General features: G+C 44.6%; 1 protein-coding gene across 2 annotated transcripts; it reads right to left on the bottom strand.

Moving 5' to 3' along the window:
- Positions 1–2,093: 2,093 nt before the first annotated feature.
- On the bottom strand, positions 2,094–17,652 carry CPSF7 (cleavage and polyadenylation specific factor 7; the record flags this gene model as incomplete). 2 transcript variants are annotated; one of them, XM_084255621.1, is made up of 9 exons in its annotated part: positions 2,094–2,256; positions 2,907–3,075; positions 5,160–5,278; positions 5,776–6,190; positions 8,953–9,125; positions 9,512–9,615; positions 10,444–10,662; positions 17,035–17,143; positions 17,604–17,652. In XM_084255621.1, the coding sequence occupies 8 exons, from the start codon at positions 17,086–17,088 to the stop codon at positions 2,094–2,096; spliced, it is 1,416 nt and encodes a 471-aa protein (XP_084111747.1). The 2 variants fall into 2 exon arrangements, with proteins under 2 accessions (XP_084111747.1, XP_084111746.1); XM_084255620.1 differs by lacking the exon at positions 17,604–17,652 and having other exon boundaries at positions 8,980–9,125; positions 17,035–17,088.
- Between the last annotated feature and the right edge of the window lie 107 nt (positions 17,653–17,759).

Raw genomic sequence — 17,759 nt, 5'->3', positions numbered from 1 at the left:
CCTGACACCGAATGAATTAGGGCAAAGCTGTTTTGGGCTCCCCCTCTAATGAAACTGTCTTTCTCAGAGGGTATGTGGGCACCTCCCAGAACTCAACCGATTGCAAAATCTAGAACAAAGTAGCTGGAACCTACCGCCTACCTGATTTTTTGTGGGTTGTCCTAGGTTTCAGTCATGTTAAACATGCTAAGATTTTGTGGAATAAATTAGCGGTTTAAGAATATAGAGGGGGGCCTCCCCAGTGGAGCAGTGGTTGAGCGCTGGGTTGCGAAGCTGCCCGCAGCCTCTGCAGCGCTGGTCCGATCCCCGGCTGCCGGCAAGGGTCCCACATGGCGTGCAGACCTCTCCTGCGGCCTTCCCCGCTGCTCCCCTCAGCAGTGTACCTCATCAGTCTGTGGGTTCTGCTCTCCCCTCTGGCTCTGGTGAATTCTCTCACCCTCCCGTGCTTATGACTGTATCCAGTGCTTGTATAAATAAATAAATCTTAAAAAAAAAAAAAAAAAAAGGAATACAGAGGGAGGCAGGTAAAAAATGTTATTAGTATGTTTTCATTTTCCTACTTATCTGTCTGCCATAGAAGACAGTAAAAATTCTAGCTGTCACTGTTTACAAGTTACTGGCTGATAATGCCAAACAACAGAGCAGGGATAAAGCCAAACAGTCGAACATAACATGACCATTTTCTTATCTGCTAACAGGCTGACATTAGGCAAAACACAGGCACACTTTCCCACTGTTTGTAGTCCAGCCATTGCTTGTGAACTACAGGGACTCACAGTGGTGTGGTTTCTTTGCCCCTTTTCATCCAATTATCCACCTACCCATCCCAAAGATACCAAACAGAAAAAACTTTTCCTACCCCTCTCTCCCACTTACCATTATTCAGACCAACCAAATCTGAACAAAACCAAACCCATGGCCTCCTTAACGTACTTGATGTGAAGAGTGAGAATTCTCACAGACGTGCAAGTCTGCAACCACCATTTTGAGAAGACACAGCAGCCACCTGGGTCATGCAACAGCCTAGTCTCTATGCTCCACGAAAACATCAACCTAGCCAGAGTCTAGACTACTTCTGAAGATGCCACAGAGACAGATTTAACTAACCCTCCTTCTTTTACTTATATACTGGAAACAGTTTTGTCAGCTGCTTTGAGTCAGGACGGATAAATGGGAAGGATGTAACTCTGCGCGCCCCCCCCCCCCCAATCCCAGCAACAAGGAGCCTGAGATTGGAGAAAAAGAGTTGAAATATTAAGAGCAGAGAGATTAAGTCCTGATGATACAGCTGGAATCCTGGATCTAGCCAAGCTTAACTTTTAAATTAATATATAATATAGTCCATCCAATCCCATTTCCTACTTGTGCTTTATTAAAAAACTTCTTGCTGCCACTAAGTTTCCTCCTTGGTTTGTCAACAAAGATATTCTTCCACTCAAGTAACCTGTACATAGTCTTTAAAGCTATCAAAGACAACTTATTTTTTGATCTGTTTTCTCCTTTAAGGCCTCCTGATTTTCAAAATCTTTTAAATTTATATTAATTCTTAAAATAATGCTGTACCTTGAAAACAAGTATGCAGTGGTGTTACTTTGCAGTTCTGGTCAATTTTCCTGCTTTTAAGTTGGCAGTTTGGTGGGGTTAAATGCAACAATGGTAAGAGCAATGGCTGTCATTTATTGAGAACTTACTAAAGAAGTACTATGAGTACTAAACGCTCTATGGATTATCTCACAGAACACTTAGCAATCCAATGAGACAGTTGTTTTATTATCTCTGTTTACAAGTGAGGAGACCCAAGAACAGAAAGTAATAGGGCCGCAGGAGCTGCGTGTCACACTCTGGCATCTGCCTGCAGACGCCGAGCTCTCAGCCAGCACGCCAAGCTGTCTCCAGGTTAAGACAGCCAAGAAACAAGCTCTGGGTGAGAGTTCTCACAAACAGGAAATCTGTCCTCTCGAACTTTCAGTTAACTAAGGCAAAAGTCCCCTATCCTCTTTATTTGCTTTCAAGAGAGAGAACTCTTCACCAGAAATCATTTTCTTTCATGAAGATCACCCCCAAGCCAGGCATGGGGCTTTGTCCCACCTTTCTCAGTGGTGCCGGTCCCGTTCCCTATCCCGGTGTCTCTCATGCTCCCGGTTCCTTTCTTGGAAATAATCATCATGTCGATCTTCATTATGAAGCAGGTCCCGGTGCCTCCTGCTGCTCTCCCGGGACCGGCTTGGTGACCTCTCTCGGGACCGATGTCTTTTCCTGTGGGAAAGATCCTTCACTCACTCACAGGGACTACCACATTCTTTCCACTTCAAAATCCAAGAGTATTGTGTCTCGGTGTCTCCTGGTATTGGTGTAAGCCACTCCACATCAGTCTGTCATGGACACACTAAGGACATCAGCTCTTTGAGGACTAGTCTTTTTTCTCTTTTTTAAATAGTAACAGCTAGATTTGTTGAGATCTAATGACTACATCAGGTGGTGTTAAGAGACTTACATGCATTATCTCACCCAACCTTCACTACAGCGCTGTACTTCCCAACAACTCCACTACTGTCCCTTTTCAAAAATGAGGCTTGGAAAGTTGAGTAACATCCATACTCTAGGTCATACAGGTAGTTTTGAGCAGAACTGGGATTCAAATCCAAATATGCAAGGCTCCAAAGCCCATGTTCTTAACTGTATCAGTGTGTCTTCTTTGCTCAATAAGCTCACTGTCTCATCCCACACAGATTCCAGACATGACAACATTTAAAAATACAAACGTCTGATTAATTTCTTCCCTTTAAGGACATGAGGGCCAGGTCTGCTCTTTCAGTCAGGTTCTTGCCAGACACTTCCTCCCTGTGCCAATGCCTGGAAGAGCACTGCTCGGGGCCGGTAGACTGCAGAGACAATCATCAACTCACCTGGATGAGCTCCCGCTGGCACCCACGCTGTAGGACTTGGCTTCAATGCCATGAAGACAGTCCTTAAGAGAGGAGATGAGGACACGGCAACGCTCATCATTGGCGACCCGGGACTGTTTGATAACAGCAATGGCTGTGAGCAGCGTCTCAATCGCGTCACTGTAATCCCCTGACAGGGGATGGATGGGAAAGGCCAAGGATAAGCTGAGGCAGTAAACTCACTAGACCAAAAGGAGACCTCGGGAGGACACAAACCATGAGCAACTAGATGTCTCACAGAATCACCATAAAATGGATGAGGCAAAAGTAGAAGGTATAAAACAGGATGGCACTTAGGGTCCAATGGTCGGGAATCAGATAGATGTTCTCAGACACTGCCCGGGGATGAATAAATTGGAGGGTCATTGTCTGGAGGCTATTTGACAACATTCATTAAAATAAACAGCACACTTCTTAGCCCAACAAGTCTAAAAATTGTTCTATTATTTTTAATAAACAATGTCCGTTTCAGCATTATTTTTTGTACTGTAGAATTAGGAACGAGTTAAAGCTCCTGCAATAGAGTCTAGTTATATATTTATTAGGGAACACTGGTTCTGTAGAATACTATAGTAACTAAAATGCATAAGGTAAATGTGTATGTCAACACAATAATCCATGAAAAATGCTAACACAGTGACACCCAGAACGGGCTCACTATGTGTTAGGTATTATCATTAGAAATATAATAGATGCCCAGAATATATACTTTATTTAAAGTTGCAATGTTTCATTTTTGTAAAATCAAGCAAAATTATATGTTGTTTTACACTCACAAAAAATCTAGAGAACACTAAATTGCAAAAGATGGTCTCAATGGTGGTTCCTATAGAGAGGACCTTTTATTAACACTGCACATTTCAAAGTTTGAATTATTTTAATCCCTATCACACACGTGCATTCATATAGGTAACATATATAAAACACATACTTCTGGTATGCGTGTGTAAAATTATGTTGCCATCAAAAACTAGCCCCTTCACACCCCAAATGTGAGCAATGCTGGCTCAGGGATTGTGGCAGTGGGGGAGTAGCTGCAGAACCTTTCCCAAGCTAGGTCAGGAGCATTAAGCACAGAAGACGATACCAAGAAAGCATGACACCACACAGGGGCCCAATGACAGTGAGGACTGCAGCTTCCTCTGAGTGAAGCAACAGCAATAAAGACAGTGGAGGAGCTGCGATGTTGCCCGAGGAACAAGAGGAAGTCTGCTCTGTTAGGGCAGGGCCATTGGCCTACTCTGCAGGTATTTGTGGTCTCAATGACTGGAATGAGAACAACACAAATGTAGGGCAATAGAGATTTGCTTATTTATTACACAGATCATCTCACTATGAAGGGGGATCAGCAGGAAGAGCAATGATTATTTTCTCTACACCCTGTATATTGGACTTATTACAATGATCACGTATTACTTTGTAATTTAAAAAAAGCCACGCCCAGATGTCAACGGAAGTTTTCTGGTGGAAAAAGAGATTGTACACACTTTCCTGTCTTTAACCTATTCTGTGGGTCCAAATTTTGCAGTCAAAGATGGAAAACAGATGATGCTATTTAGGATTCACCTATTTCTTAGGTGATCTGATAAGATATTCATGTGGAAAACTCACAGGCAGGAAGTGAATAATAGCAAACTTGGACCAAACCCCAAAACTTCATATATTCTCTTTTCTTAGGAACCAAAGATTCTGTGCCCAGGACGCTCAGAATCATGGCTTCTGGTTCTGCCCACTAACTACTGACAGAAAAGCCAGAGTCAGCCGTAAGGGCCGTTTTATGCCTGACACAGACTTGTCTCTTTCAAGATCGGCCACACAGGGTCGAGTGGCTCTACCTACATGCCCAAATGTAATCAGATTCCATAGCAAGTCTTTATTTCTAAAAACACAGAGTTTACACCTGGTACTGGCCTCACTACACAGACACCATAGCCACTGAGATCAGGATCTCCATGATGCAGGAATTTCATTCTACAATAAATATCGCAGCTTGATGGTATTAGTTGGTTTTCATGGGGGTAGGTCTAGACACAGACTAATTAAATAACATCACTAGTTTTCTAAAGTCATAAAATCAGGTTTACATAAAGCTTTTCAAAAGATGCCACTTTTGAGAATCTAACAGTGCTTCAACTTTAACTACTTGCCAGTGGAAGTGACAAAACGATGGGAAAACTAAAGGTAAGAAGGTAGCAAAGGTAAGAGTTGAGTTACCTGCACTGGCTCCAGCTACTGCTTTGGAAATGGCACTGCTGGAAATTGCTCTGTTTCGCTTCATGATCTCTTCAAACTCTGCTTCACTCACTGTAGAGGGCGGAGGGCCCGAATCTCGGCTGCACAGAGATAACAGCATTCCTGACTGTCCACACCCCTCATCTTTACCGTATTCTACAGCCTATGTCACTTGGTCAAGCTCTCCAATGTGATGTCTTAAATGGTTCTTAGCCTGTTCACATGCTCATGTTCTCTTCAAGGACAGGATGTATACCATGTAATTCTGTAATTTTGGCATGACCCAACAGTGCTAGACTTTTCCTAACAGTCACTTAAGGCCCTCAATTTAATCAAGCTCCTTAAAAGGGATATGAAGGACATAGTCTGGATCAAGTGATTAAGATGCAAAAACAACAACAACAAAACCCCACAAAACCAAAAACCCCAAATAAAACCAGTATCAAATATACAGTCAACTATTTCCCAGTATTCAACACTATGGCAACAGTTTCCACAAGGGAAAACAGTTCAGTGCTCACTTACTTCCTCAGGGGAAACAAAGCTTTTTACCCTACTACACCTGGCTTAGATCTGAAGGGAACAAGATGGTCCTTACCTGCCATGGTGATTATAAGGTGCTGAGGCCTTCATGTAAGTATCTGGTGGAGGCCCCACTGTAGCATTTGGTGGGGGGAAGAAGGCTGGATTGAGGTGAAGGGCAGGTGGGATGGCCCCAGGGGGAGGTACAGCCAGATGAGGAGGTAATCGAGGAGGAGGGGGCATGAGATGCTGGTAGTGGATGCCAGGAGGAGGAGGAGGGACCCCAAAGCTTGAGGAGAGAGGAGGTGGGGGTGGGATCGGGGGCGGGGGCAGACCCATCAGGGGAAGGGCTGAAGGAGGGCGATTGAAGTAGGGCAGCACACTGGGGGGCTTATCCACGCGGGCAGATGAGGGTACAAGGTTCTCAGAGGGTGTGGCCCGTCCATCAGCAGAATCACTAGAATCTCGGGAGTGGGCCCGTGGAGGTATACCTATGAAACAAAACAAAACTAATGTTACTGCTCATGATTTAGACGTATCCACTGGACCAGTTCGTCCTTCGGCAAGTCATCTGACACCAAACTGAGGTGATGGAGGTAGCTGAGAAAGAAGGTAAAAATCGTCCACTACTTTTTTTTTTGGGGGGGGGGGCATAGAAAAAAAGGTCAGAGGCAACTCTTAGTGAAGACATAAACCTGGGAAGCAATACCAAACTAAATTCTCTGTGTCCAGAACTCTGCTTCACATTTAACTTACCCTTAGCTTTGTTCCTATTCTCATACGCAGAAGACTTCTAATGTAAGCAAATGACAGCGCGATGTTCACCACTGCTCAGCTGTGCTCAAGCTGACCTGACACCCCACACCCCTGAGAGGCATCCAGAGCCTGTCTCTGAGACCAGCACCAGCTGACCATCTGTGTCCTGCAGCACACTGAGGCTTTCTCTCTGCCATGGCACTTCGGCCAAGGAACTTGGGCAAAGAAAGGGAAGGGCAGGGGAAAGATGAACTTCCTCCATCCAGTTACCAAAACCGCTACCTGGATATGGAAGAGAGACACAAGAGTGGAAGACTGAAGGTTAAGTGAATGTACAGAGAAATGGGAGATAAGCCAAGGAAAGATCTGCCGCCGGATGACAGGAGGAGCTCCTACCAAAACCTTAGTACAAGACAGACCTCAAGTCTGGGGAAGTCCCATTCCATTTCAATAGCCCAAACCCTCTACCCCATAGGCAGTCCGCAGGGAGTAGCATCACCGCTTGCTGCGTGCTGTGGTGCACCACAGGGGCTCAAAACATGTTTACACTGTTAGAAACATGGCTCTGACACTGTCAAGTCACTTGGTTACACTTGTTCCCTCTTCCATTTAATGATCTAAGCCTGGCTGAAGTGGAACCCGAAAGGAGAACACAATCACAAGGCCCTGACAGCATCAGAGGTAGAAAGATGCCGCCAGCTAAGTGTGAAGAAGAAGAGGAGTGGACCCACACTAACACTTGTTAGTAACCCCCAAGTCCTGGTGAAAGCACGAGGTGGAACTGATCACCCTGACCTTCACCCTGGCGCACCCACCGCAGAGCCGCATGAGTGTTCTTTTGCTTTTCATGTCTCAAGCATGTGGCAATCTGCTTCTTCCCGGAGTTCTCCCACAGTGAAGAGGAGGTAGAGTAAGTATGATCCTCTGAGAGTCAGCCACCTTCCTAGCTACTGTTCCCACTTTTGCAAGGGTTCTAGAGTATCTATAGCTATAAATCCCAAAAGTAGTAAGCATTCTTAGACAAAGTTAGTCTGCCCACTGTACTTCATGAATTAACAGAACTCAAGCCCATTAATGTGACAGAACAAGTAACACTCAGTCACCGCCATCATTTAGCAAATAAAGGTCACACCAAGGTGTACACACTCAAGTGGAGGTGTACACGAATCTTCAAATCAGCAGTAAAATTATGCACCTTAAGGAAGTCAGAGAGGGTTGAATTATACAAAGATTCTGAAACAGAGGGAACTTGAAAATTCAAGTTGTCAAGAGATGTGTCTTTTAACCTAGAGTAGTGGGAGTTCACATCACACCCCTCTGGGCTCTTGATCTCGTTAAAAGAAAATCGTAGCTCCTATGCCAAAGAGGAGTACCTTTCTACCTCCAACCAACCAACACAAGGTCCCAGTGGACCATCCAAACAATACAGGCACTATTTTGAGCAGCACCTAAGCAGGACCTGTGTAGAACATAGATGATGAAACTCTGCCATCTCCCACCTCCTCCCCACTGTACAAAAAAGTATAAAGGTGGCTGGCTGCTTCAGGCCGAGCCTTGTAGGAAGGCCACATCTTGCAAGGTTGGGACACTGTAAGGTCTGGTCCTCAGGTTGTGAAGATTCAGAAACTTGGTTTATTACTTTACCCATGGGTGACAGGACTCTAGGAGACTGATCCACACTAACCAAACTCACGAGACACTGAATCATGAATCAGAACACCAACTTACTAATTTACAATGAGAACTCTAACTGCCAAGCGGACCCGAACACTGTGGCGCTGGGCAGCGCATTCTCTTCCTAGGAGCAGAGCCTCGGTGGGAAACCAAATTAGTATCAGAAGGTGGCCTGGCGAGTACAGAGCAGAAGGCAGGGAGTAAGGTAAACGTAAGGAAGATTACCATCAAGCTGAGGCAGGCTTGTGCAAGCTTTCCCCCTAATATTCGGTAATGAAAAGGGCACCGTCTTTCTTGGATAATGCTAGAGAAATGGATTAAATTCGTATTCCTCAGCATTCCTTACAGAGCGCCCTACCGATGTATGTTTACGACAAGATTACAGCCATCTTTTCATAATTTACTTACATTTTAGGGTGGCTGCTTCTTGATAATTTAGAGGTATGTTTTACAGTTAAGCGCATATTCACTGCAGGTTTTTTTTTTTTATTTTTTTTTTAGATAGAAACACATAATTTAAAGTTCACAGAAACTTAAACATCATATATCAAGTTCAGAAGGGGAAATAAGCAGTAAAGGGACTTGCCCAAGGTCACATAGTGAGTTAGTAACAAAACCAAACTATAACCTGAACCTACCTGACTCCCAGCACAGTGCTCTTTTTTTGTACACAGCCTCATTTTTTGGCCCAATCACTGACCATGCCACCAAACATAACCACCACCGCCCTCCCCCTAAATGCCTCCACATTTGTAGGCCGGGCCTACATCAAAGAAAACAAACCCACAACTTTCCCCCCTTCATACAGATGGTCTCCACGTACCCCCTCTTGGGACTCGGACGCACTCACGTTTCCGAGCCTGTGCCTCAAACTGTGACAGGTTTTGCCGGGTGGCCGGCCTCACATCCACTTTTTCTCCATTAAGAACTTTTCCTGGCAGGAGTTCCAACAATTTGTGAACAGAGTTTTCAGAGGCAACCACCACCTCAGCATACCTTGAGGAAGAAATATTAAAAATGTGTGAGATCTACTAGACAACTGAGAGATGAACAAGACATTCTCTTCCCCTTTTAGTAAAGATTAGTAAAGCAAAGGGTATCCTAATAACATTAAACACATTCATAAAACTCCCAACAACAAAAAGGTGTAAGCCTATAAACTTCCTATTTACTTGGAATTAAAAATCAGCTTTCCTTGCCCCTCAGTGATGGATATTCTACTACATTCCAGTGAGGTCCCCATTCTAAAGCAGTTTGCCAAAACCAAGGCAGAAAAACTGGGCCAGGGGTGAGAGGGATTAAAATCCAGGGTCAAAATTCAGTGCAGATCTGTTATCCCAATGGTTACAAACTAAAAGGGGCTTCTCAAATCCAGACCTCACCCTTTGGACTGGCCATTTGCTCGATTCTCTGCAAATTTCAACTCCACCACATCATAGACTCCTATAGAGCGAATAACCTGGATCAGCTGCTGGTCTGTGGTCCACTGGGGCCGGCAAGATGGAAAAGGAAGAAATGTCAAGAACTACAACCCCCACCCCAGAATGTCCCAATCCCTTGTCCCAAACCTAGGATTCTACTCACAACCTCATGACCTCCACAGGAAACCCCAAAGCCCATTCATGTTTCCATTAGTGCAGACTTTTCTTATTGTTCTCACAGATACAGAATTCCAAACTCACCCCCTCCCCAGCCCCCATCTTACAGATTAAGAAGATTAAAACCTATTTTAAATTTGACTACCAATTGGGCTGCCTGGCCATCAGATCAAGCGCTGATTACTAGCAGTTTTAAGTTACAGATCTGACAGGTCAGAATCGACCAATGCCAGGAACTTTCCTCTCAGTAAATGCATTTTATACTTTGGAAAAACTTCACCCACCACTAGCCTAAAACCACATTACACAATAACTCCCAGAACAACAATCACACCCAAGTGTACTACTGCTATCAAGGTCTTTGATCCCTGTCACCCACCATTGTAACAAAATGATCTCATGATCACCAAGAGCTCAAGGTGTTCACTCTGAAATCTCATCCCACAGAGGACCCTGCTAGACATAAAGCCCCAGGGTCAGGGGCCTGTAACAAGATGGCAGAAAAAGCAACTACCCACTCAATCATTGCTTTCTTCGGCACCAGTACGTCCTCAGGATAGTTCTCTTTCAGAGATCAATCCAACCTGATCCCAGGAAAAAGAAATCCAACCCCATCAGAGCACAAAAACAGTGCAACATCCATTTTTGAAAATGCCATCACCTCCCAGGGCTCTCCCTCCAGCCACCCATAAGCCTTTTTGGTTATCCATGCTCACCCAGGAGAAGCTGCCCACGTAGACAGCAGCTCGCCTATTGCGCAGGCCACTGTAGGTGTACAGAATTGCAGGGGTCTTGTTATTGGGCTTGGGAGATGGCTCCTGGCGAACAGGAGGAGGTGGCTCAGTGCTGCTGCTTCTGTCATCTGAGGGTTGTGAGGTGGCTGTCAACACGTCATCATACAGGTCAATCTGATCTGTATTGTTGAACTCTGGGTCCTAAGAGATGGGGGGGTTGGCAAAGGTGGGTTTGCGAACCTTTTATTTTGTTCATTCTATTTCACTCTAGTTTACCTAGAATCCAGTCAGATACTCTGTAAAGTAACATAGAAAACTTCCTCTACTCTAGCAAACGAGGGTAAGAAAAACTTGCCCATTTAAAACTATTTCAGTTAATTACGCTTATGTAGGGTTTTTCCCAAGACTCTGCTAATAATCTGCAATGTTTCTATCTCTAGTCACCTGTGAGAAAAAGGGACATCATGATAAAACAAAAAGTAGGGATGCATAGAGGTGTATTACAAATCACTGTCAGTTTCTAAAAACTGAAGTTGAAATACACTAATGAAAATTTATTTTCAACACCTTTAGTTATTTCCAAAATGAAGAGTTACACAAAACTACTTAAAGAGTAAATTCAGTAATATTTAGAAATAGAAAGCAAAGAGGCCCTCCCTGGTGGCTCAGGGGTTAAAGTCTCAGTGCTATCAAGCTATCGCCACTGCAGTATGAGTTCAATCCCTGGCCAGGAAGCAACCCACACAGCATAGCAGACTTCTCCTGTCTCACCTGCTGCTCCACTCAGCGGTGCGTTTCAGTAGATCTGCCTGTTCTGCTCCCCACTGTCTCTGGTGAATCCTCTCACCCCCTGCACCTCTGGCCTACACCCCAGTTCTTGTATGCATAAATAAATAAAATAAATTAGAAAAGAAATAGAAAGCAAAGAAAGAGCATGTCAAAGATGGTACCAAAATGCAAACAATTGGGAGTTACTGATTTAAACCACTGATTTACACAAACAATTCAGAGAGGCTCTAAAAGTCAGTACATAATCCCATTTTTTTAACAACCATCAAAGACAACTTAAAAATATAAATAAATGGGAAGGGAAAACTGAGGGTTTTCCCTTATTAAGTTCTATTTCTCAAATGACATGCAGATCCAATACATTTCCATTACACTTAAAAGACACCCTTGAGTAATCCCAGAGGTGTTCAAACATACACACAGGACAAGCATTCACACCATATGCTGTCAAAGCAAGCATTTATAATATGAATGCGTACTCTGAAAGATACTTAAGATGTACCTTTTGCCTATGCAATATTATTACATTGTAAGCTGAATGTTTGTATACATTCCAAATTCACATGTTGAAACCTTACTACCCAGTGTAATGGTATTAAGAGGTTGGGTCTCTGGGAGGCCATTAGGATTCGGCTAGGTCTTCAGGTGGCGCTCTCACGAATGAGATTTGTGCCCCTTATAAGAATCAAGAGTGAGTTTGCCTGCTCTGCTCTGATATGAGGAGGTAAAAAGCAGATGCAATCCAGTCAGAACTGAACCTCATTTTGGCTTTCCAGACTGCAGTCTGAGAGATGACCCCCGCTTTGGTATTGTCATAGCAGTTCAAGCTACAACTATACACCCAAAATCCTACAACCACAAAAACCACTATCAAGGGATCTTAATTTTCTGCTATCAAGGGACCAAATGTTCCAGATTTTGCAATGTCATCAACTCAGATCTTTTGTATTTAAGAGTCAGACACCATTCTTTCAGGTAAGATTCTGAAACGTTCCAGCTAAAGGTGATGCTGCCAAAATGATAAGAGACAAGCAATAGTTCAAGGTGCTTAACAGAAACGACAGCTCAGTTACGTCATTGCTGTTCTTTTGTAAAGAGGCAACGAAGGAACCTAAGTTAGGTAGCTTGTCCGGTTCCCTGAATAAAGAGTCACTTCTTCTAATGCGGCTTCCGACAGGCAGCTCCACTTTCCCTTCACTTTCATCACAAGAACGGCCTATTCTGAAGCCTAGAGAGCAGCGACTCATTACTAAATTCATTCTCAGACTGCACAAGAACACAAACTTTTGGAAAGAGTTTTTCAGCTGATCTGAAGTACAAAGAACACACAAACTAAGATAAAACTATCAAATATTTCTGATAGTGAAGGAGAAAGGATTGTGCTTCCTGAGACATGTCAATAATTTCTAACATTATAGGGCCTCCCCGGTGGCGCAGCAGTTGAGCGCTGCGTTGCGAAGCTGCCCGCGGCCTCTGCGGCGCCGGTTCGATCCCCCGCTGCTCCCCGGCCGCCGGAGGAGGGTCCCACATGGCGTGCAGACCTCTCCTGCCGCCCGCTGCTCCCCTCAGCAGTGTACTTCGGTCCTTCTGCCTGCTCTGCTCCCCCCTCTGGCTCTGGTGAATTCTCTCACCCTCCCGTGCTTCTGACTGTACCTAGTGCATGTATAAACAAACAAACAAACAAAAAAACCAACCAAACAAACAAACAAATAAATAAATAAAACATGCCTCTAAAAAAAAAATTTCCAACATTATAAATACTCTAAGAAGAGTTTAAATCTTATAAAAACATCAGAATGAAAATGGCAAAAGAGTAAACATTTTAGGAGCAACTTAAAAACAAGAAAAGGCATCAGTGAGATAAATGAACTATCATCTAGTAGCTAACCCTGTAAGTAGGTAGCTTGCATCAAAAAGGGTAAGCACGAAGAGAACAGGTAGAGAAAAAATACTTGGGGAGTACAGGGTGAGTAACAAAGTAAAGGTAGCTAGTGTTTAAGAGACATTTTGTAGGTATAACATTTCACAGTCCTTATGCCCCAAGGAATTCCAACTCTAGACAAAACACTTTTTCATTCATTCATGTACTAGGTATGGAGATTTGCCCTGTGGCTTAAGAGAGAGAAAGGCAGACACCATAGACTGCTCTCCACTGCTCTAACCCTTAGAAGGCACTACCTCAACACTAGAGTGCTTTATTTGTTGATCAAGGACCTTGAAATGGAACTTACAGGGAAACATGGAAACACTCTATCTTGGATAGTCAGTGGATTCCTTCCACGCAGTATTTGTGATTCAGAGATGTGTGCCTAAAAGCTGTAATACAAAAATTCCCACTAAAAGTTGGTAATCTAGACAAATCTAGACAGTGCAAATCTAGACAGCTCAAAGATCCAATGTATCACCAGGAAATCTCCTATGCTAAAAGACTAGGTAAACAATCTACTATTCCAGGGTCCCTGGAAAGATTGATAGACTCAACCCTGGAAGACCATGGTGCACAGATTACCTTGCCATTTTAAGAAACACAAAGGATTCAATGACTGTAAAATTGTCACCAGATTCCCAGCTCATAGATGACAGAATTTTTTGCAAGCATAGGGCAGGCCTCTAAAAATTCTGTTGAAGATTTTACTGAAGAAACAATGTATCAAATTATGCCTGGACTAAAATCTGCTAGCAACACCAAATCACTTTAATTCTACTGCTAAGAAAAAAATAAAGGTCGGAGGTTTTGCTGGTCACCAAATGAGCTGGAGATTTATGCAATGAGGGATTAGGTTAATGAAAAACCTAATTCTACAAATTAAATAAAAAGAAAGAAAGAAAGAAAGAAAGAAACCAAGGCTTTATGTGCACTGATGTTGCAGGTTTCATTCCAGGGAAATTAATAAGCATGTATTAATACTGACTGGACAACTCAGGAAGAAGTTTGTGTTTAGCATGGAACTGTGTGGTTAACAAAGAACTGGAATGATCGTGAATTTACTTATTTCTTTTTTAAAAAGATCTATTTTATCTATGCATACAAGAGCTGAGGTGTAGGCCAGAGGTGGGGGTGGTGGCGAGAGGATTCACCAGAGACAGAGCAGGGAGAACAGGCGGAACAACTGAAATACACTACTGAGGGCAGCAGCAGGTGAGACAGGTCTGCTGCGCCATGTGGGTCAGCTCCCTGGTCAGGGATCAAATTTGAGCTGCAGTGGCTGCGGACAGCTTCATAGTGCTCAGACTTAACCCCTTGCGCCACCAGAGAGGCCCTGATCTTGAATTTATATCTTCCCCTACCTGTATACCTGATGTCCCTATCCTTCACCCTCCCACCTCCCCCTCCCTGATATCTAAGGGAAGTAGTAAAGTCTTGCATTTATTTTTCTCAAAGCAACCTACTTGATTCCATTGTTTCTCTTTATAACCAAACCTCAAGGCTTCTGGTCTTATAAATACTATTTTCATTTTTCACAGATTCCACTGCTCTCCAGCAGTGGGAACAGAACACAAGGATCCACTTGAAAACAGGGATTCATTTTTCCCTGCTTTCTGACTAGTTCTGACACTGGCTAGCAAAGAACAGCAATTCAATAAACATATACTGATAGAAGGAAGAAAATTGTTCATACTGTCCTGTCTTAGTACAAGGAAGAGAGACAAAACACTCAGCTGAGTGGCAACTTTCAGTCCCCTTTGAAGTTCCTCTCCCCTACTCAAGAGAGCCCAAGACTCCAACGAAACAGGAATAAAGCAGCTCTGCGAGAGAGGCCTCTGCAGCACATGTTGTAAGGGATTAGGGGTTCTAGCTAGGAATTCTGTTCAATTTCCCTATGGAGTAAAGTATATATGATGGGGTTCTTGTGCACAGGTAAGCTAGGGGTGAATAAGGAACATTCTAAAACACAATTGGAATTAGCTGCTTTCAGAATAAGCCTGTTACTAACAATCTTAGCCAGACAGAACTTTTATTATTTCTTCAGTAGTTTTCAATAAAACCAGTTTTACCCAAAATTAACTCATTCGTGGGGGCAAAAAGCACCTCTCCCCTCACCTTTTCCGTAAGACATTCAACATCAGTTACACTTCTTCAGCTTCCCAAACATCAACTATTGTCGGGTATAAACGCCTACTAGCGCCCACAAACCATCTTAGGCCTATCACAAATGCAAAAAAAAATTTCTTTTTAACTAAAGAGGCAAAAAAAGCTGTCCAGCCAAACAACTTCTACATTGACAAGCAATGACCATCGGATGAAACCAGCGACCTCTCTATGGCCCACACTGTGGTAAGAAATCATGAAATCTGATGTTCTCAGACAAATGCAGCCCAAGCTGCGGTCACCGAGTCTGTTTCCTGAGGCGAGCGGCAGTGCTGTGACCACCCACAGACAGGGAACGTGAGGTGGGGAAGGACGGGGGGTGGGGGGTGGGGGTGGGGGGAGGCTTTTCACTATTAAAGAATGAAGAGAAACTTATTTCATTGCTGTCTTAACTTTTAAAACACCCCCGTAATTTGCACCCAGTAGTAAAAATCTGATTCAAAGCAATATGAAAAAATGTGGAAGGTAATGGTTTACAACTAAACTAATATACTAAACGTTTCTTTTTCCCATATTAAACCTTTTCTGAAATTAAAAAAGCTTTTTGTATATTTAAGCCTATCGGCAACCACGTTTAAATGACTAATTTACCTTAAGAGACATGGTAAGATGCCTACTGAAAAGTATATATAATAAGTACAAGGTCATTACAATATTTTCTCCACTTTGGTGTGTGTTCTAAATCTCCAAGTTAAAAAAGCACAATACATAAAAAATGACTTGTATATGTTAACCCATGCCAAGTGAAAAAAATGACATGGGTCAATTTCTTTTGTTGTCTCATATAAAAGTCAGGGTAAAGCAGAGGTACTTTTCTCCTCTAGTTTGCTTTTATCCTCTTTACAGGTCTGTATGTGTACCCACTGAAAGATGCCAGTGGGAAAAGCCAGCTCACCAAGTACAATGGTAATGAAAACAATCCAGGCCAAACGTTAGTAAGTTTTCAAGAGACCGCAGAACATGCTTAAGATCTGACCTCATGCAGAGGCCAGAACTATGCTGCAGGAGAGTACTGTTTTGAATCACTGTATGCTGTTCCCTGACATAACATAAAGAGGGGAACAAATGTGACTTAGGGTGAGTGGGTCTATACCTGTTTATTAACTGGTTTGTCTAACACTTTCCTCTTCCCAGCAGCCCTTGTACCCCTGAAAAATCATATTCATCATTAACACTTACTACACCAAAATGCTTATGGACTTCTCAAACTGGAGTCAAGCTACTAAAGGTAAAACAATCAGAACGGAGTTGACAGTAAATGTTAAGAGATCTTTTACAGTGTGCCTTTGCACTGTCTTATGGGGTGAATCATAAAGTATAACCACTGCCCTCAACATTCACAGCAAACAACTCTGACTTTAAAGTATGATTAGCTATTGAGGACAGACATCAACTTTGGCTTCCTGGGGGAGCAAGTTCCACCCGTTTTGATTCACCATTCTATTAAGCCCGATTTTTATTTACTCTTAAGTTAAAGCCTTTAAAATTAAGCCTGGAGGCTTAACTTAACATTAAGTGGCGTGATCATTAAGTCTTGGAAGTCTGTGCTAAAGGTAAAACTGTAGACCTGACAGAGGCGTGTTCAGGCCTAGCAAATCCTCAAGGGCTGGCACAGCACGGAACCGCTGCAAATTTGCTAGAAATGATTCGCGGGCTGACCGAGGTAGATCCCAGCGCTCACGAAGAGCCCTCACCTGGTTGAACTCCTCGTCAGCGTATATATCAATCAAGTCCACTCCTTCTGACATGGCTCCGGAAGGGTGATCGCGAGCCCGGAGAATGGACAAAGTGAAAGGGATGCCACTGCGGTACCCAGAAAAAGGCAGGAGTTAGCAGGCAGGAGGGTCCCGGGTGGGAGGAGGGCAAAGGCTGCCACCCTCCCGTCTCCCGAGACGCCGCATCCCGGCCGCCGAGCTCGGCCCCACCCGCTCCGCCCCGCCCCCGGCCTCGCGCCGCCCCTCGCTCTCCCGGGTCTCCCGGGCTCGCGGGCCTCGCTGCCCATCACCCTCGGGCCCGACCCGGGTGGCGCCGCAGCTCCCGAGGCGCGCCGGGAAGGTCCAGGCCTCTGCTCCTCGGGGCCCCGGCCGGCGCGTCCGAAGAGCGACGGCGGCGAAGCCCGCAGCCCCGGCCCGCCGCACCTGTCTAGGGCCCGGCGCGGCGCCGGCCGGAGGCCCCGGGCGTCCCGGAGCTCCAGCCGCTCCGCATCCCTCCCAGGCCCAGTCCTCGCCCCCGGCGAGGCCCGCCCCGTTCCCTCCCCACAGACCCGGCCCGGCGCCCTCGGCCCCCGCCCTCAAAGGCCCGCGCCTCCCTCTGCCCGCGGGGTCCCGCAGCCCCAAACTCAACCGACCCCCTCCCCGCCGCGGCGCCGGCCCGGAGCCCTCTTCCGGCCCAGCCGGGCTTCGGTCGCGCGCCCCCGTTA

Source organism: Talpa europaea (assembly GCF_964194135.1).
Source record: "Talpa europaea genome assembly, chromosome: 1".
Classification (NCBI taxonomy): domain Eukaryota; kingdom Metazoa; phylum Chordata; class Mammalia; order Eulipotyphla; family Talpidae; genus Talpa; species Talpa europaea.
The sequence above is the reverse complement of the archived record's forward strand: the minus strand, read 5'-3'. Positions and strand labels throughout refer to the sequence as shown.